Consider the following 22010-nt stretch of genomic DNA (forward strand, 5'->3'; position numbering starts at 1 on the left):
TTTTTTTTTTACAGACAACAGTCGGTAGAGATAGGTCGAAGGGTAATGGCTGTAAACTGAAATAGGGTAGACTTGAGTTAGATATTAGGAATAAATTATTTACTGTGAGAGTAGTAAGGCCCTGGCACAGGCTGCTCAGAGAAGCTGTGGATGCTCCACTCCTGGAGGTGCTCAAGGTCAGGTTGGATGGGGCCCTGGGGCCCTTGGCAGCCTGATGGTGAGCGGTAGCCCTGTCCACAGCAGGGGTTGAAACTGGTTGGGCTTTAATTTCCCTTCCAATCCGAGCCATTCTGTGGTTTTATAATACTACGCTGTGTTCAGATTTTCATTTGGTACATCCAATACGATCCTCAAAGTTAAGCACTGAGATTGACTTGACATCACTGTTCACTGCTGACCTTTGATTTGAATGGAGATCACCGATGAACAACCTTGATCTGTCTTGCCTGCTGTTTCTTCTACAGCCTAAGGCAGCTCCTTAGGCTCTCCAGACTTCTACCTACCAGCCTGCCTAATCTTACCTTCTTGGCAAGGCTAAATGCCCAGCAGGACCAGTTGCCTCTATCCTGGAAGAGCATGTTGAGTATGTTGTATAATCCACTGAGTCTTGATGGTGATCTATGGTAACTTTTAAATTGCAGTCGCAGCATGTAACATTCCTGGTACTGGTGTGGCAAAAAACAATTTTCTTCTGCAGGAAAATGTTCTACAAATGCAAGGGCAGATGAAGATCTGCTAACCTAACCAGTTATATGATGTAGTTTGTACTTTTAACACCGTATGCCTATGGTCTCATTTGTAGGAGTGACACCTCAATGCACAGTGTAACAGATTGGTAAGACTCAGAAGAGACAATACGGTGCTATTCTTGCCCCTTGCAGTAAGGCAAAGAAAAGCTATTTAAATGGAAACAACCCCTGAAAAACAGTAAAGCATTTTTTCTTTGTACCTTGCACATATTCAGACAACCACATTTTGAGAAAAGCAAATGTCAGTTTTGTTAAAGAGCTGCTGCACGGACTTCCCACTTCCAGCTCTCTGTATGTATGCACAATATAATATTAACTTAGGAATTAAACCACACCTTAAAAAATTCCTAGGATCAAACTGTGTTTAACTGTCCGACAGGGATACGTGAGACTGACACCAACAGTGTTTATAAACCAGATGCTCCCTGGCTTGCTCCCGATCCTTCATAGGCTTATTCCTTGCAAGCAGGGAAAGCCATTTTTGCTATTGGAGAACATTTTCAGACCATTATGCAGTATTTTGTTTTCACTGTGCATTGGCACAGTCATGTAATAAATGCACTCCCTCAAATCTTTCTTTCTTCAAGTAAGCCGTGTGATTAGAGATCATTCAAGAAAATGAGGAGTTCAGACTTACTCCTAAGCTCGTATTCAATTACTAGACACTGCAGTATGAAAATGAATAAGAAATTACTATCTTGGGAGTCCCAAACTGTATCAGAACTGAAAATAAAATTTATGCCGCTATAATGCTGATTTTATAGTCACATTGCAACTCCTTGCAAAGCATAAGAAAATTACAAGAACCATCCAGTTATCATCCTTCTACTTGTGTAGAAGTCTATTGAACGTCTATCGGACAAAGCACAGAGCTGAGTCAGAAAAATCATACTCCATTCCTCTTTGTTTGTACAATCATTGTTATTCATCTGAAAAGCTGTGCTGATACACTGATCTCTATTTGCCTCCTTCTTTAATTCATTCCTCCTGAGAAAAATTGCTTAACTCTCCACAGAGCATCTCTTTTCTTTCTGACTTGTCAGCTAGCTGACTCTCTTGTCCACAATTTTATTATCACTCTTTGATTTATGGAATTAGTAAAATTTGGCAAGAGATCTGCAAAGACAGTACGAACAACATTTCCTACAGTCTCTTTTCTCTGAGTAACTTTCCTAAATATTAGCCCTTATCTTTGGGTTGAGTCAGAATCCTTGTCAATGAAGCTCAAATCCTGCTATCGCTTGAACTGCTGCGATCAGTACTGCAGTTGCACTCATTACCAGGTATAGGGACAAAATGCACTACTGTACACAATACTTGAGTGTCGGGCCATTCAACTTTTTTTCCCCCAAATTATTAAAATGGTTTTAGAGAACATGCCATAGTATGATAAATAATTTACTTATCTAGAAATCTCAGTGAAATCAGTTTTACTACAGATGCAAAAGCAAAGCACGACAGTTTACTCTCCCATCCTTCATTTTGTTGTGCAAGGGTTAGAGTAAATAGGTGAAAACACGTTTTCCACTGAAATTTTTCTTAAAAAAGAGATATAATTCCAACTGCATAATAATGTGGTAAAATGGATGCCAATTCTCTGATCATAGCTGCTTCTTTATTTGGGGGTCAAAAGTGAAATAAACCATTCTTAAGCTCAAAATAATTGTTGGCTTAGTTGGAGCTACTCAGCTCCTCTCCTTTAGGAGCCAAAGATGAAAAGTACTCAGTCTTTTTGTAACTTCATTATATGCACACATGCACCCTGTGCTGATAAGAAGACATTTTTACATAACCTCCATGTTGCATTTTCTGAGGTATTCAAAGAGTAGCTCCGTGTTTTCACACTGCTAATAACTCAGTTTGGACTAATTCAGTAGCGTAAGCTAGCTGTCGTTTCGTCAGCTGCATACAAACTGCCTGAGAAAATACAAAGGGAAATAACAATGACAATTACAGTAACAACAATAACTTTCAAACCCTATCCGCCGCTATACCAAGGGCCCTTAAAAATATGTCATTGACCTCAACCAGGGAAAAAAAAGGTGACCAACAGGGCTAAGTACTGAAATTGCTATCGCACAACTCAAGAATCTGAGCCTGCAGATCAGTATTTTTCAGGGCAGATTCCAATTACTGCGGGCCTCCTCCACATCGCCTGAGGTTAAAGCCTAAATTCACAGACAGCAGCCGGCATCTTTTGTTAACTTTGCCTGTGAAATGACTGTGTGCAAAGGGAAGCGAAATCCAATCCTCAGCCCACATTCAACTTTGCAGACCTATTTTCCATCTTGCCAAAATATTGCTCGTGAAGCAAATATGGGGATACAGAGGATCCCGGGACTCTGTAAACAGTTCTTTTGCACTTTCTGGACTGCGCTACCTCTGTGCTGTCCCAAGGAGTTCCTCCTTGCTGTACAGACAGGGGGAGGAGGCGTAGGGGTGTTCTGTGCAGCCCCTCAGCCTCACGGCAGGGGCTGTAACACAGCACAGCTCCCCAAAGGAGCACCGTCTGCCCACTGTCAGCTCTGTTCTGCTCACTGGATATCACAGCCTTTCTTCCTTAGAAGTTGCGTCTTTCATCAAAGCCATCAGGAAAATATAGTTTTCAATGCACTGCAATAAGTGGAGCAGCTTGAATGTTTTCTTTTGTTCTGGAATAGCTAGATATACTTTCAAACTACTTACTTTTCCCCTCTTGTGACACCTTATTGGGGTCTTTTTTTCTGAAGTTACTTTGTGACTTTTTTGACTTTCTTTCAAAGTGGCATTAACACAGAGAAATAGTGAGACTCCCCTTTACAAACGTTAACTTTCTCAGCATGAAATGCTGGTGTTTCTTTCTGCTTCTCAGATGGAAAGGAAGACTTTAAACATCTAAAAAACTAACAAAAGTTTTGATTTGAAAAGCTTCCATGTGCTACTGTAAAGTACAATCTGATTTGAACAGCTGGATATCTTACTGAGATTACTACAAATTTCAGGGGACTAACAGAAATACCAACTGCAACAATCAGGACCCTTCACGGACACCTGCTTAGGGACTTAATTTTGCTTTAATGGGCTATTACCAAGGCTTCCCTTAACAAACTCCCTCTTCCCCCCTCAAAATCGATTCTGGATCAATACAGACACACATGCCCTGCATGGAGCCTTCTGTTCTTAGGACAGGATTAAAAGATTCGTTAGTTTTATGATAGCTTGATGGAAAGATGGAAATTGTAACAACAACAACAAAAAACCAAACCAAAACAAAGAAGAGATAGAGAAGATGCACATGTCCCACAGGGTTTATATCTGTTCTGCTTAACAAACCCAGCGCTTGCAAAGGTCTGACAGAAGGTATGCAACTTTGTATTGTCACACTAAGGAGTCCCAAAGAACGGTGCTCAATCTCTGTGGATATCAATTAAAAGCCTGTTTGAGAGATGCCTTCCATCAAAACTCACTGCATTTTTAGGTAACGTAAACTGAGCTAGCAGCAAACATGGGCAGACCAGCAGTTTTAGAAAAGAACTCTGTTCCTTTAACCAAACAAGTAAAAAACTTTAAGCAGAGCACAAATTGTATGAGATATCTGAGTACTGAAATAACTTAATTAATGCTCTGATATAGGTAAATTTAAGAACCTCTAGCACTACGAAAAATATGTTACTTAAATAACTTTGTAATAGTAAGACCATTTTCTTTTTGAACCAAATCCAAGGCACGAAAAAGTCCATAAAGAGTTGTAAGTTCATTAGTTAAATCCCAATAGTAAACAGCCTTAAAAGCATTTAAAATGCTGAACAATAGAAAAACATGCATCATCCACAGTTATTCAATCTATAATTCGCTCATCTTCTTACAGCTTCCAGACATAAGATTTTTAAAAAAAGTATTTCCTGCATTATGACCTAAAATGGTGTTCAAAGAATAAAACTAAGACATTTTTCTACCAAATATACAGATTTACTGCAGTAAGCGCTAATGAATATTACTTGCACAAAGGAAAATACTTCAGATTTCTGTATTATTAATAATATCAACCAGTCTACTTTTGAGTACAAAGCCACTTTAAAAATAGTAAATAGTATTTTATCTACCCAGCTAGTTATACTGCATTCATTTGGGTTTTGGATAACTGCATACAGGAAATCTGGTCTTAATAGAAAAAGGACATTACGTTGCTACAACAGAGTGTGTATGTTTATTCTTTAATTATGAGGCTGTAAAGAAACAAAACAATGTATATTCTCTATGCATCAGTTTGCTTGTCTGACTTCAAAACAAACAACACTGAAAAGATTTTCAAGCGTTTGTTGGTATTTGGGGATCTTCCTGAGAAGGGATACCTGCTCTGATTGCATGGAAGAAGAAGAAGGAAATCTAAAAACAATCAATGATTTAATCCTAAGGGAGCTGATGCTGCACTGATTCTCTATCAGAAACATACTGACTGTATCAACTTTTTGGATGCAGAATAGTCTTTGTTGCACAGAGATATGCTTGAATTTTAAGTCCTTCTTGCTTTGCACAATCAGAAAGTATATGGTTTTCATTTAAAAGAGTCACTCTACCAAATGCATTCATTTTTCCCACACGTATTTACAGTTCTATTTTCAAAATACTTTGCTTGAGTTGCTGAGTAAACAGAGTTCACATTTACTGGCAACAAGGACTCACACAAACCGTATCCAATTAGAAAACACAGCTTTAGATGAAGAATATATAGCGATGACATTTCAGATGAGAAACTTTCTTATCTAGCTCACTGCTGAATAGTACATGAACTTAATTGCCACAAAAAGCAGAAAGCAAGCAACAGAATTGAAAATGTCTTTTACAGATTAAGAAAAAGTGTTTGGAAATCCTCATCGCTCACAGAAAACCTTACAATCACCTAGCAACCTCTGTTACTGCTGCTTTCAATTTTGAACAGGCAGCCTTCACATTCAAAGATGTATCTGAGCCAACTGATGCAACTGTAAGTTTAAAGCAAAACAAAAACATAAACAGAGATTTTTTTTTTGTTATTTAAATAAATTGCCCCTACCTTTCTTCTGAGAGTACGATGGCGACTGCACTTGAGAAAAAGTAGGTTTTTCTTCGGTGAAATATTCAGGTTGGTTGTACTGATTCAGGGCCATGTCCATGTCAGAGTACTCGCTTTTAAACACGTTTCCAGGGTAACTACAGGTATAAGGCTGATTCACCGCCCAGGCCTGTTCCATATATATGTTGTTACTGTGCAGGACCTGAGCATCGCAACTGCTGTAACCCTGATTATCTTCGATATATGTGCAATAATCAGTGGACTGCATGTAGCAATTGCTACCAGCAGCTGGGTGCACTTCATATATTTCTTGCATACAGTAGTTCATTTTGTTAGCCTATCTCAGCTCCTACTTTACGCAAGCACACACACACACACACAGGCATGCATACACATGGGACGGGAAAGGAGCACTGAATATACAACACCGACAAAGTCGACAGCAAAACAGCCCTTTTTACTTTGGAGCGGCACCCGATGTGCTAAAATCCTATTTATACTGGGATGGCTTCTGAACTCCCCTGCCAGTCAAACATATTGGGAAGCAGATTTATGACAGTCAAAGGTCTTAATCTGTGACTGTAAGTTAATTCCAAGGGAAGATGGCAGACAGGTAGCAATGAGCACCAGACAAAGAAGCGACGTCCCGACAACCCTCCTGTTCCACTGTTTGTCTGTAATAATCATTTTATAAACCGTTTTCAGCCCTTCCCAATATGATTAGAAAATGATTACTAAGGCAAGGACACAGTTATGTCACTGTAGTTGTCAACTTAAGTGTGAAGCATTATAAAGACTGCTTAAGAACTCCCAGAGGGGACACGCTGAAAATCCTAAAATCAATAATCCTTTTTTTCAGCATTAAACCACAGAAAATCCAATAGTGCTGTGCTGATGACCCAAACAGAAGTCTAGTTTTACAAAATTTAGCAACTTAATCTGTTATCAGCTTTATTGATTTTGTTTTACAGAATTACATGCATGAATCTCCCCAGCCTTCCACACACGCACAATCCTCCCTATTGCCTGGTAATGCATTTACGGGAAAGCAGCTTTTTTAAACTTCAGTGATTTGGGGAGGTAATTTCTATTGAGTTCAACAGGTGGGAAACTTCAAAATAATGTCAGTTAATCAGCAAAAGGAACACTGCTTAAACATCATCAATAAGCTAATTGTTTGGCTATTTTGCTTTGTTAACGTTTATGTTTCAGCAAGGAAGCGCTTTTAGAAACCCATCTTTGTGACAACATACAGAAGAGAGTAAGGAGAGATTTAAGCTTGTTTTGGCTCACGTACGAGCTATGAACCTTTTAATGCTACTACAACAAATACTATGTGTTCTTATAATTGCTAAACATAACCCAAACATCATTGCAATTACTGTATCTTCTTTAAACAGTATTTCTTTTTTCATCTAGAAGAAACTTCATTTTTAGCTTGAAGTAGCTGCCTTTTTTTTTATTCACTAGGCAAAACACATTTTCTTTACAGTACAGCTGAAATTTGGTAAAAACTTGTGAAGTCCGAATTAAGATGGCATCTCTTTTTAATGCCTGTACTTATTATTAAGAAGCAGAATTACTGATTTGACAATCAGGTCTCGGCTTTGCTATTTCACTCATTTTAAACAACGCACAAGATTGCCAAAACAATCCTGTAGGTTGGCCCTTTTCATATGCAACTTTAAGAACACATCTAACAAGCTAAATCAACGTACACCTTAAATGGTCCTCACAACTTAAAAATACAGAAGAATCGGGCATGACTTGTACACATTTCTCCCCCCCAACACTGTTAAATGTCTCAGACTACTGTGAAGAGCCCACAGAGAAATGGTCTCCCTTCCAACACAGAAGCAAACTAACTCAGTTAAGAAAGAAGCGTTGCCAGTCAGTATTTAATATGTAGGTTGAACAGAACTCAAGCTTCTGAAGATGAGAGAAGTTAAGGTTTATGCTCAGAATACTTTTAACTATAAAAGAAGCATTTCTCATTAACACATCCACAGAGTTCTACATTAAATAGCTTGAAATGTACTCTATCAAGATTAGTTCTACTGACGTCTAACTTCTAATGAAGCTACTTCCAAAATGAACTTACTCTGATAAAACTGATAATGTAAAGTAACAATTTGCTTCACTAAAAGCACTAGTAGGTAGCAAAATCCCAGAAGTAAAACATCAGTGAGCCTGCATTCTCTGTAGTCTTTTTAACAAAGGTCTAACTCAACAAACAGCGTTGTGAAACTCTGATGAAGCTCACATAGAAAATTTCATTTGAGCTCCAGTTCATGATCTAGATTTTACAAACAGTAAATTTGTCTATGATAAAAAGTATGTATCTGGCAGGACATGATTTTTCTAGAATGGATGTTCAGCACTTCCTCTAAAAACATGCCTGTCTTTCCTAAGAAAATTTGTAATAGCTGTTTATACTGAAACCCTCGAACTATGCCCATTTATGTGATCAGCAGGTAATGCTGTACTACATACAAATGTGATGCATACAACCTGCCAAGCTTACTTCTCCACGTTTCCCAGAAAGAAAACATTCCACAAGTGAGATTGCACAAAGGTGAGGCTGTATTTTACAGGACAGCAGAGCAGAACGCTTAAGATATTTTTGCACCATCCAGAAAAACATTTTGAGGGCTGAACTTCAAGTTCTCAGTGGGTATTTCTTCCCTTGTGGATTTGTTCTGCCAGATGAAGCAAAATTTTCTTCTCGCTTGTTCTTCCCTTTCATTGATATAGGTTTGTTACTGAAAAACTAAACAGAATTGAGACCATATGCAGACAGAGCCATCCCAGCCAGGATTAAACCTGAGGATATGGTATCATGATGTGGCACAGTCTGTGAGTTTCTTTCTATTCCAGGATCAATTCCTCAAAACATTTTTTGTTTTCTGTTGCTCCGTCAATAATATTTTGAAGTGTGTCATATGTACTACTTTACACAGAATGAATGTGATATCAGAACAAAATTTACAAGATACTGCAAAGAATGAAGAGAAAAAGCAAAGGGGATGGATGAGTCTTTCCTTACAAAAAAAAAAAAACAAAACCAAAACCCAAAAAAACCACTATAGCCAGGGAATGAGGTTTCTACCTGTAATGTGCTAGCACTGAAAAGGTTGATAGCACTGTGGATTGCTGTTCCCTTGGAAACAAATCATTTCAAAAAACACTGCAGAGATTTAACATCACTATTAAAACTGAAATATTCCTATAATATTTTCATGTGACTCTTTCAGGGTCCAATCCTGCAGGTCCCTTTCATGCATTACTTTGAATTAAATCATCTGATAAAAGGCAGTCAGACAGGTCTTTATCAAAAGTCTGAAAGTAGAGTAGAAAACAATATTTACAACTGTTCTTCATCTTGTATTCTGATTTGAACATTAGAGTCTTAAAACATGTCAAGTTGAGCTTTCTCTGCTTTCAGCAATGGAGTATCACATTTAGAATTTTCTTGGTTCACAAGTGTCTGCTTTTGGTAACACATGGAAACAGACTGCTAGTGGAACAAAACCTCAGCTGCAGGCAGAGGCCAATGGTAGAACCTTTGACATCGTGGCAGGAGAGGGTTCAAAGCATGAATCCTAGGAAGAAGTGGGAGGTATCAGTACATTGTATCAAAAAAGAAAAAAATTAATGCTAAACTCGAACCCTGAATGCCCCAAACATACTGAGATACTCACCTGATATAAATCAGAAGTGCAGTGCAGTCGGCGATGTTACTGTGGCTGAGCAGAACTACACAGCCTCGCTGCGTATGCCTGAGGGAGGCTTCTGCAGGCAGACTGCCTTACAGTACATCATGCTGCTCTCCACAGACTCATGTGTTACAGTCACAGCCTAAAACCTTTAATTATGAACGAATAAATGCCCCAACAAGCTGCACTTTTCTTGTGACTTGACTCAGTTATCAAAATATCAAAATTAACTCTTTGTTTTAAGGAAAAACAGTGTTCCTGTGGATGACACTCACAATGGAATACTCCAAACAGCTGAGATCCTGAACACAGAAAAAACACCACTGCTCAACGTAATCCACCCCACTTGTACTACTGCTACCTGTGGGACTGCAGCATGCTACCCACAGGAGTCACCTTCACCTCACTGCTCCTAAACTGCACTCCCTGCTCTATCGCAGGACTATCTCAAGGCAGGACTGCTACGCTCCACTTCCAAATATTCTGCATATGTGGAAAGTATTGCACGGCATTCAGATTGTTCAGAGTTCTGTAGGACCCAAGGATCTTACTGAGGCTCTGTTTACAGTTTATGCATACAGATGGAAAAAACTGAACTATTTAGTCACGAAGAGCTTTGCACGTTGGAGTATGTTGTTGCAAGGATTAACTGTACCTTTCTAAATTCTGTTATCCATGTTCATATTACCAGCACCTAGGTTTTTAATATACATCTTTACGTGTTACAAAATAAATTGCATTTCCTATTTGTAGTTCTTCGCCTTGCCTGCATTCTCTCAGTTACTTCTAATGAAGGTTATGTGGGAAAAATAAATCACATCGCTGCTTTTCAAAACGACTCAGGACTCCTAGCGTTTAATGTGGAACACATCCCAGTCTGTATCTCTGCATATCAGGAAGAGAATATACTGAAAAAAAACTTTTAAGCAGTGCTAATACGGCTTTTGCAACACATCAACTGTCAAAATTCAGCTATCTCCTTGCCCACAGCCATGAGTCAATGCACAGCTTTGCACTACCTTATAATTCATGCACTTTATGCTCTGTGACCAGAGAAGACTCAAAATGATGCTTCAAAAATATGATGTGCAAACTTCTTGTTAGTGGAAGCTGGGTATCTGCTTATCTCACCAGCTCTGACCCTCACAGATAGCGTTACAAACTAAGAAAGAAAAACTCAAACTTCAGAATCCAAAATGATACCAAGCACTTACAAGAATAGAAGAGGATCTCTATACAATATTTATCTTATTTTGAAAATTCTACTTCTGACTGAATTGGAAAGTATGTAAAGCTATGCAATTTTATTGCTGTAAAATTACAATTTGATGGTTCAGAGAGAGTGTCTCAATGGAATCAAAGACACTAAAATTGTCACTTTGTCTACCCTGCATTTGTAATATCAAGCAATGGAGTACAAGGAAAAAGAACTGAAGCTTTCTGGCATAAAATCATTTCTTTGTGTTTGGAACAGATACAGCAAGCTTCAAGCTAGCTGCCTCTGGTTTAAACCTGATGAAGTGCTTACTTACACAACATACGTCTCTTTTTCTCAACATGTGTCAGTTTGCTCCTTCTCAGAAACTGCTTCTCTCACAAAAGCTGCTATACTTTGCATATGACACACCATTAGATTTGTAGGTGACTCACAAAACGCCAGTGTGATATGCCTTTCATTGAAACACTTCAGATTCATTAGTCTGTATGGATAACAAAGAATGTAATAGTTTGTATTTAAATTCCAGATTCACAACAAATCCAGCTCTCCCTTAAAATATTTGACATCTTGAATTTGACATCAAATGAAGAGAACAGAGCCTGCTTTTTCATGACCAATCTTCCAGGTTTTGTTCTTCCTTTTTATTACGCTATGAATAAAGTAGAGTAGAGTAGAATGGGACAGAATTTCCTTGCACTCTTCATGACATGTGAAAACAGTATGCTGTCTTTTCAGAAAGAATTTGTTCCTCAAGACGTTTGCCAAAAAACTGTCTAACAAAAGTCCTTAAATAGTGTTTGACAACTTTTAAGATAGTGTCTGAATGAATACCGCTAAAAGTAATCATAGGCCTGTGACCCAGACAACCCAATTTGTTAAGTCTCCCCATATCTCGTAATTGGAAGACCCTGTTAGCAGACATCACTTAATTACAGAGCTTATCTCGCGAGAAAGTAACTGCAAACACTTAAAATGCAAACCTTATCTGAGTCATTCCCTTTCCCAGCCCCACATGAAAACTTTAAAGTAAAAAAGCTCGGTTTGTTCAAAAACAAAACAGAACCGAAAAGCAGCTAATGCAGCTCGACACAACATGATTAAGAGACTCTCGGGTTGGGACTGTCTGGGTTTGGCAGCCTCCTGACAGCCCCAAGTAAGACGTTAAAGCGATCAACACCTGACATCTGTTAGCAAGGAGGGATTCTGAGGTGAAGAGCAACTAAATCTAAAGAAATCAGGTACTTAGACCAGTTTAACTTTTTCATGAGGTGATATCCTTCCTGACACTTTAATCTTTCTTCCTGGAGTGACGCAAGACTTAAAACAAAACAACTTACAGTCCCTCCCTTCCTCCCAGTACGCAGCATTTATCTCTTAGGCAAAGAAGAACAAAGAACGATTTATCCCAGTTTAAAAAGGAATAAAATTAACGTAAGCACTAAATTTGTGCTAATATCTAAACTGTGATTCCCAAAAGAAATTTCTTTGATGCTGCTCTAATCAACAAAAAAAGCTATCTGAAAGAGGATGGTGAATTTTTCTGATTACCAAATCAAGAGTATTCAGAGCATAAAGCTGCATTTATCTGAGTTCTTAATGTGCAGTTACTGAAGCTTTGAGGGATGGTTAATAATGGGAAAGAGGAAAAGGCAAACAGCACAGCCACAGGTGAGAGATGAACATCCTCAAAGTAGTAAACAAGCACTTTACTTTGTCTACGCTTTTTAAGGCATTAAGGGAATGCTTTAATCAAAAAGTCCACATTCAAAAAAGATTTTTAATCTGCTTATCATGACCACAAAGAGAAAAAAAAAATTGAAGGGCTAAAGGGATATGAATGATTTTAAATTAGATATTAAGTTAGATAAAACCCCAGTAAGTATTTATCACATTGTCATTAGGGCTCCCCACAAAGCTAACAACTTATGTAAAAAGGAGTACTAAAAATCACAATTATCTGTGATGCAAAACACAGCAAAATAGTAACAAGAAAACTCTCCCCACATAATAATGCTATTACCAATGGCAAATCCCACGAATGTAAACATAGATATAACAGCCTTTTTCCTTTTAATACACTGTTTGCTATGCTTTGCATAGTAAAGTCAGTTACCTTTATATTTTTTTTCTTCTTTTTGATATTCCTGGGAACTTGACAAGACTTGAAAGTTTGCTTTTGAATGGCCTGGCTGGAAAATTGTGCTAGTCCAAGTTGAAGCATGCCGACACTGTGAGAGTTGCTGTCCATTCCTCTGGATACCATCACTTTTGGAGAGCCTTTTCCTAAACAAATCACTTTCTGCTATGCCCACTACATTCCACTTCTGATTTCTTTCAGGAGGGTGAATCAGCCTGTGCCATGACAAGAGGCCACTTTCTGGATGGCAGGCAAATACTGTCGGGCTACAAACTGTTGGCATTGCCAGAATCTTGCTCAGGTGTGGAGTTTTGGAAAGCAAGTGCTTCCCCAGCTCTCCTGCTGTCGCGGTACTCCCATCCACTTGGCTGCACCGGTACGATGCAGAGCCCCTCAGCCATGCCCATTCAGCCACCATAGTTCCCCTCCGGTACAATTAAATATAAAACAATCCCATCTGTGAAGCCTAAACAAGCAGGCAGATCTATGTGGACTAACACTAGATGTAACTTTTACAACTCCACAACCATGACATGGGCCTCCACCAATTTATTGCCCTGCCCATATGATCATTTGAGGTCTTGTAGGTCGAGGCTGGTCGTGAACAATTTTCAGATACTTAAAACACAAAACATCACGGATTCAGCCTTGTTTGACTTTGCTCTTATCGTAGGCTGACCTGAGGGACACTCTGTTACCTAAGTGTGACATTCTTATGTGGGCATGCTTAGCAGTTCCGCTTTTGCTACCTACTGCCTTTCTCTAGTTGTGGTCACACTGGAGTACCAGATACTAATTTTATCACAGGAGTTCAGACATGTGGGTCCAGTGTCAGTTAGAAAAGAGACTAAGGCAGCATGACTTGACCTAGTTGGTCAAAATACTTAAGTGAATTTATTTATCCCTTCATATAGAAGAAACCGAGATAGCACTAACTGATGAATCTGTACAGATAAATATAACCCATCTTTTATTTTGGGGAAGCAAAATTATATCCTATAAGAATTATACATTTAAAGAAATTATTTTATACCACATGCATCAGAACTCAAATTTAAGATAGCTTTCTAACTTGCATCCTGATAACAATGTTTACAAATAACTTTGGATTTCAGTTACCAGATCTATCATACCATTACTATTTTTGAAAGATTTGTCCTAAGAGTTTAGTCGAACATTACTAATACAGGGCATATTTAGTTAGATTAATATTAATTTCTGGTATTCTATATTAATCCCTGCTCACACTTACAGATTTGCTCAGTGTGTTGGTTAGTTTAAGTGTATATTCATACTTTTTTTTTCCTTCTGGGAGCGTAAGCTCACCTGATATTTTAAGTTTAAGGTCTGCTTCTTCCACCCACTTTATCTCAGTTGGACTTTAACAGCATGAATTTGTCTGAGACACTATCTGGCATCACAGATCTCAGTGCATCAGACATGCCCAGACAATGACTGGATTTGACCATACCCACTTTCTTCAGACTTGTTTTTCTTAGCAAAATTAAAGACTGACTTTAAATGCAGGCAATATGTTAAGAGTACATCACTTGTAGGAGGAGAACTAAATTTAAAATAGAATAGTGAATACAACCCAGAAAATTGAAAACAAATTAACATACTTTTTTTTTCCCCATAGTTTTAACACTTTTCTGTCCTCTAGACTCCATAATAAGCTCAGACTCAGACAGAGAGATTGGATTATTCGGGTAAAACCCTCCAGGAGCTCCATGGAATTTCCCTGTAAGATCTGAATCTAACTTGGCCATTCATCCTTCTTGGCACAAAGAAAAACCATGCACTGTAACCCACCCTTCCACAGCCAATGGTAACCTCAGATAAGGGATCTTTCTACACAACCCTAGTTTCCTCATTTTCCATCATATTCTTATTATCTCCCTGCAGAATTAACGCTGTATCTTTATATATCTCAAATCTAGGAGACAAGCAAGTGCACTATGTATGTAATAGATGTAGACAGTTCTATAATTCACTCATAAACAGATATTTCTGTGTTTTGTGAGATTTTCAAGAAGACCACTGACCCCACATAACCCTATGCCTTGTTAAAAAAAATAATTAGTTATATCCTCTGCTACTTGGTTGTTGCTATTATTACTGGAAATGAGATCAATGGTTCGTAACCCACGCTGTTCAACCTTGTTAAGCAAAACTTCCTACATCTTCTTCTCTACTTTATCTTTGTTATAAAAGGCTATCTTTGCTGTTTTTTAGCCTGTTACGAGTCTTTGCTTTACCTTTGATTTTAATTAAAAGACAGACACACACACACATCACAATGGTACATCTTTCCTAAGGATTCAAAGAGGATGTCATACGAGACTTACAGATTTTTAAATACATCAAGAAACTCTAAAGCCCTCCTCAGCTTAAAAAAGAACATTAAAGCAAATTTGCCAATTACTGTATCTGCAAGCATCTCTGGGATTTTTCAAATTGACACATTTCAACTATGAGAATAAACAGATTATGTTACAGCTCCCATCATTCAGAATTTGCCCAGGCAGTTTCTCAAAGGCTAACCCGTTTCAAGCTGCTTTGTCTATTCTTTTAGCTCCCTCTGAAATTTGTCTCACTATTTTGACTCCTATGTTAGCTATAGTTTATTTAATTTTACAAGCCTCTATCATATTTGTCAGATTCTCCCCAGTCATCAGGAATGTTCTACATTCAAATTTCACTAGATGAAGAGTAAGCAGTAAGGAACTAGCACTGAGGGATCTCACATTTTATCCTTTTTTCCTATACTTCTGTGGTGCAGAAGATATGCATATCCTAGTTTACCATTTAGCTTATTACATTGTTAAATTACAATTTCACTACAGGACTATATTATTTATTCTACTACTTTTCCTTCCACGTATCTTGCTTGGTTTTGTCTAAAGCTGTGTTTTGTTGTTTTTTTTCGTTTGTTTGCTTGTTTGTTGTTTTGCAACAGAGGGCAGTTTAAATCTTCTACATCTGATCTTGATTTTTTCAAACCAAAACTCTTTGTAAAGGATGATCACGTAATTTGTAAGAGCTGCCTAACTGCATGAGAATCATCTCTCTCCCCGTCCCTAGCCACTGTTAAAATGGCTCTAATCAAGGTAGGAAGCAGCACAGCCTACTGGGATGAATCATGACTGAAACCACAGGCCCTATTTCAAAATGAAGAAAGACAAATAAGAAGGGCCTAGAATTCTTCTTATCTATGATAGTACAGGAATCATCAAGTAATTTCAGAGGTAGAAAAGCAGCACATTGTAGGGATAACTGGCATACAAATAGTCAACAGTTCAAAAAAATTTCTCAAGATCCCATCAGCATTTTTAAAGGTAAGTCTGTTTTACAGAAGAAACAAAATTTTAACAGATGAAGGGCCTGCAGAGCTGAACAAGTACAAACTAGAAGAATTCCTTAGAAATTATTTACTACAGGCCAAGATAAAGACACCTAATAGATGAAAGCAAAGGTTGGCCAGTTCACAGGTAGGCAACGTTGTCTGAATGACAGTACATAATGCACTATGAAAACAGAGAAACAATTCATTTCTTTTCATCTATTTCTCTGCTATTATCCGCCAAGAGTTACTTTCTATTCAAAAAGTGCCTCAGCTTGTAAGCATTTCAACTTGTAGATCATCAGAATTACAGCAATAGGTGAATATACAAGTAGTCTCTGAATCGTCACTACCTTACCTGACTGGAAAACAAAAGACTGACAAAGGTTTACCTATTCTCATATCTGAAGTCTAATGAAAACTGAGCAACAATTGCAACAGCATGCTTGCCTGTTTTTTTAAAACGTAGAAGTATACAAGCATTTAAGGACATGGAAGTGGGCTGGTTTCAGGGAGATCAACTAAGGCAAATGTAATCAGGATTAGGACTAAGGGGTGCACAATAGGTTGATCAAGCAGCCTAGCTTTGTGTGGACCCAGTCCAATAGCACTAAATGATATTTTTAACTAATGACTTAATATAAAAACAAAAAAAGCTACAATTAAAGGACACCATCCCTCCAGGCAAAATTAAAATGACATTCTTACTCTGTACAAGCATTTCAAAGCACATAGAGTAACAAAACCTAAAAGTATACAAACTTGTCATATGTTTGTGCTGGGAATGATAAAACTGTCTGTGCCAGACAGGGCGAAAATTCCGTTTCCTCACGCTACTGTTGCATCAGTTCACAGCATTTTCTTTCCTTTGTTCCCATTCATTCCCTTTCCTTCTCTTTTCTCCTAAATAACACCATAACATCTTATTCGCCCTTACAAACACCTGAACAATTCACAATGGAGTTTCTCATCTTTTAAACCAGGTCCGTGCAACTCCTGAGTAAGAGGAAGGATGGGGCCAGATTTTTACTCATAAATTGCAATCCACGCTACCATACAATATGCTCAATAACTACCTGAGAACAAGTGATTTTATATTTATTTTAACGTGTAAGAATAAAACTATAAGAGAAAAGTGTACCACGAGCGACAAAGGGCTCTAACCAGAAGGTGGAATTAGTGATGTCCACTGAAACCAGCAGGTGGTTTCACCTATTTCAGATATGTTTGCATGTCTACTTGACCAAGGAAACAGTGCAAGGACAATTTAATCCCACACTGTTACGCTGTCACTCCCTTTAGTAGTGACAACATTATAAAGTGTTTAAATGCTACAAGATAATATGAAATACTGATACTACACAGTAAATACTGAAACATTTTGGAATACAGTTTTGATTATAAAGTATATTTCAAATATTTTCCAACAACCTTTTGGACAAATATTAAATCACTGTGAAAGAACAACGTAGAGATACTAACATCACTGTTGCAACATGCTGTTAGTGTGTAAGGACAGACAGCATTGAGGAACTTGCCCTGAGAAGTGTAATAGCTTTATCCTGGTTCTTGCTGACAGCTATCACAGTGAGCTCCGCAGTGTGAATCACATTTTAAATAAGCACTGAATTTCTATTAACTATCAAAGTAAAACTAGGCATATACTTGTCTCATCAAGAACCTGGGCCTGAAGTTAAGCTTGGATACACAATGGAACTGGAAAACTGGCATTAAGCAACGCAGTCATGTAGATGTTAAATGCATGTGACCCTCTCCTAGTTCTGTAGAACACAGGGAAGGTAGTCTTTCAGGCAACGAGGCATAGCACAACATGCCAGCCAGTGCTTGAACCACAGGGCTTGTGGTGGTACTGCTCTCCAACAGCAGCCACAGGCAGATGGGTACCCGCAGCAGAGCATCCCTCTGCTTGTTTTCAACCAGGATTAATTTGTTGTCAAAACAGTGATCCAACTGTCCAGAACTCACCACTGATTGTGTGAATATGGGAATGTTGATGATTATTACCTTCTTCATATTACGTTGGGTAATCGTTTTTGGTAATTCTTGTAATTGCCTGGAAATCTACTAATTCTCTTATTGCCTGAGAAAGGAAAATACCATTTTCAGATTAGGGATAAAATAGCATAAAATATTTCTTTTTAAATGTATAATCACAAAGGAACCATGTGGGAAACCAAGTTGCCCTATAGCTTACCCCCCACACTTTTGGAAAATCTTGATATACTCAGTACTGCTTTGGCCACAAACCTTCAAATCCATTCACATGGTCTTTCCTCAGTCCCACCCTAGACCTTCCATCCCTGTCCACTGATGAATGGAGACTGTTCACTAACAGCAAGTCCTGGGGATATGTGCACATGACTGAAGTTCTTTGGTGTTTTTTTTTTTTCACTATGAAGAAATAGTTGAAGTTATTTCACTGCTAGAATATTTAAAGAAACTTTGTATCCTCAAATAGGACCCCCTGTTTAAGGACCATCCTATGAGAAATGTTCAGTTAAAAAGAGGGGTACTAAAACTAGCAGTCATGACAAACATATGTTTTAGAAAGACAAAATTAACAAACGTAAAACCAAAACCATACAAACTAATAAAAGTTTGCCCAAATAATGCAAAGAAAGAAAGACAAACAGGGATGTGAGGAGAGAATTCTTTAAAACCTAAAACAAACTCAAGTTTTGCGGAAGCCTAAAATAAATGATTTTCAGACAAGTGATCACATACACAATAAAACAGATCTGAAAGTTTGGCCCTCCTGTTTTGAAACCTGACTTCTTTAAACATTAATCTTAAATTTTGCAGAATGCTGTAGCAAATCTGTTTTACATCAGAAATGCATTTAGGGAATGTAAAAGGTTGCTGGTTTTTTGTTTGTTGTTTTTTTGCTTTTTTGTTTGTTTGTTTTTAATGTGGAAATAACTGGTAAATACCTGATAGGATTGTAGCTCCCCCATAGCCCACGAACAGCTTTAGACTTGGCATAAAAATACATATGCTTCTCTCTACATATCAGACTACGTATAGAGGGCACGTAGTGTGAGCTCACTGTTCTGACACAGTCAGAAGAAACGAACAGCAGTCTGTGGTCAGGCTAATGAAGAACATAAAATGGCAGGCTGCTGCTCTGGCAGGAAGTACAGCAAACAAGTATTTTATTTTATAGGTTAGAGGAGAAGAGTCAGGAAAAAAAAAACTTTTTTTTTTTAATAACTACTTTAGTAGGCTCTTTTCTGCAAAATTAACAAGTATGTTATATATTGACAACATTATTCAGCCCCTCTAACTGATGGCAGCAATACACAGTGTTACACAGTCTAAGAATGATATTCAAAATTTCAAACACTTAACAGTCTGCTGCCATCAGAAATGCATTCAGAGAGATGAGTTAACAAAAAGAACCATCTATGGTTAAAATACAACTACTATAGAAATGGGCTGAGTATACTTGTGGATTATTTAAAAAATAGAAAAGGGAAAACCAGGGCTAACACAATGAAACATACTTAAGAAAATGGCTAGCAGATGTTGCAAAGCTGAAATAAATGCATGTTTGCTCTCTCTGTTTATTGTGAAATTTAACCAGACCTGAATGCTTTGAAAAATACATGCATCTTTTCCAGAAAATATAGCAGGTATCCGTGAGTTGTAAGTAGCAAACTTAAATACCTTTAGAAACACACAGAAGTAAGATTTTCACCTTTACATGAAGAGAAAACACTCCTTAAGAGAGCCATCTTTATGAAAACCCTAACATGTTATTAGGGATGAACATCCCTAATACTAAAGTTTGAATGAACATCCAAACACTACAAAACGTCACACAGACAGACTGCTTGCCTTTTGAAACTTTTTAAAGCATATAAAACATTAAAGTTTAAAATGTAAAAGTTAAAATTAAGCCAGAATGTCTGTAACCCAGAACTTTCTAAGTGTGATATTTTTAACTGCGTATTCAGAACTACGTTTCTAAGTAATAAGAGCCATCATGGAATGATTCATAGCTTCATGCAAAAACATCCCACAATATAAATCTTGTTAACCTTTTGCAAATCCCCAAATGCTCATTACAAAGCTGCTGAATCCCAGTTTACCAAACCTTATATTAAAGTATTTACTGTCCTTCTAAAAAGTCCATTACTTAAAAGAAACAGTACACTTGAGTTAGCAGGATTTTATCGTGGCCTAGTGGAAAAAAAGTGTCAGAGTCTTTTATCTTAAATTAATTTATTCTAGGAAAATCATTATGGAAGTTCAGAAGAAATCATTTCACAGCTGAGGTTACTCAATAAACTATTGTCCTTCCAAATTAACAGCAAGTTTAAAGGATAATTAGCATTGCTGTGAAAAGATTCATGAAGAAAACATGCTACATTTCCTACTCTATTATTTTTCCCAGTTCTTGGAAACTACAGACAACACTCTCGGAGGTACTGCTTTTCAAATAGATTTGTTTGCATAAGGACTGGCTAATTTTCCTCTTTAAATGAGCAAGCTGTTAGAAGAAACGTTGCATATTACATTCTGCTTATTGAAAACATTAATTTTTGACATTTAAATTATATTCCCTAATGTAAGCATTAATTTTATTATAACTCCTATCTTGATCTAACTTTACAGCCATTACCAAATAGAACACCGTGCATATTTGAGAGTAGAAGCACAATGTTTGGGTCTATTGAAGAAAACAAATCTCACTCCAAGTTAAAATCAGAGGAAAATCCTGGCCTTGGTGAAGCTGGTACTGCAGACTTCATGAAGACCACAACCATGTTCATTATAATTTTTATCTACAACGAAGGGGAAATGAAAAAGATTTACAGTATTCTACAAATACTGCTTTCTGATTTTTAGACCCTGCTCTTGAATTCCTTCTTCAGTTCTCACTCTAATAAGAGGCAGATCTGACTCAGGGTCCATCCTGAATCCTGGGAGAAAATGGACAAAAAGCTGCCTTCAGGACAGACTATGAGTAAATAATAATAATACTACAGGCAAAAGCTTCACAGGAGTGTTTGGATAGTAACAACCTTGCTATGAATCCTGCTGCATATTTCTTTGAAACTACTGTATCACACCAAGGGGAAAATATTATTTTCCAGCTTTAAAAATTTCCTATTCCGTTGTGCAAACAAATGGAAGAAAGAACGGTAGTTACTGCTGAATTAAGACTGGTATTTAAATACTTACGGCTTTTTTTTTTCTTCAGGTATTACTCCATGGACAGTAATTGCTCGTGTCACCTGTAAAGCTGCTGATGAACTCTGGGAGAGCTTCTACCACACAGACGTTTCCCAGTTACTTCCATTTTTTTTAAAAATACTTAAATCTTTTAATTCTCAACATACATTACTGACGGTCATTAAAAGCATCAACTTCACTACTGCATTCATCAGAACGGACTAGGGATATTAAAAAAATAATTGTTTCAAAATAGGGAAACTAAACTTGCAGAATTTGCTTTGTTACATCCATGTATGTTGGAAAACTGCTTATTTTAGGGATTACCAAGCTTCAGTTTATGAGAACAGAATGTCTCTGACTCTCATTTAGTACTCAACTACAAGATGTACATTATGTCCAGCTCTTCCCTCTCCCCAGAATAATCGTTTTATGTCAGCGTTTGGCCATCATCGGAGATACGTGTACATAAAACTGCTTAGGCAACTTCTGGCCCTCAGAACTGGCATAGCTGCAGAAATACACTGAGAAGCAGTTTTTACAAAACCTGCAGGTCCTGCTTGTCACTTCTGATGTCATCAAGTACACAACATTAAGTGCTCATTAACTCCAATT

General features: G+C 37.6%; 1 protein-coding gene across 4 annotated transcripts in view; it reads right to left on the reverse strand.

The window, feature by feature from the left end:
• THRB (thyroid hormone receptor beta) overlaps positions 1–22010 on the reverse strand; it is a 166074-nt gene that overhangs the window by 26502 nt on the left and 117562 nt on the right. Inside the window, exon 1 of one of the 4 annotated variants that reach the window (XM_010712865.3) lies at positions 5782–6124. The exons of the other annotated variants lie outside the window; for them this stretch is intronic. Within the exon in view, the coding sequence (XP_010711167.1) occupies positions 5782–6109 (328 nt within the window). The 5' untranslated portion in view covers positions 6110–6124. Of the gene's footprint in view, positions 1–5781; positions 6125–22010 lie in introns of those variants that run through there. 4 annotated transcript variants of the gene reach the window in all.

Source organism: Meleagris gallopavo, chromosome 6, assembly GCF_000146605.3.
Source record: "Meleagris gallopavo isolate NT-WF06-2002-E0010 breed Aviagen turkey brand Nicholas breeding stock chromosome 6, Turkey_5.1, whole genome shotgun sequence".
NCBI lineage: Eukaryota > Metazoa > Chordata > Aves > Galliformes > Phasianidae > Meleagris > Meleagris gallopavo.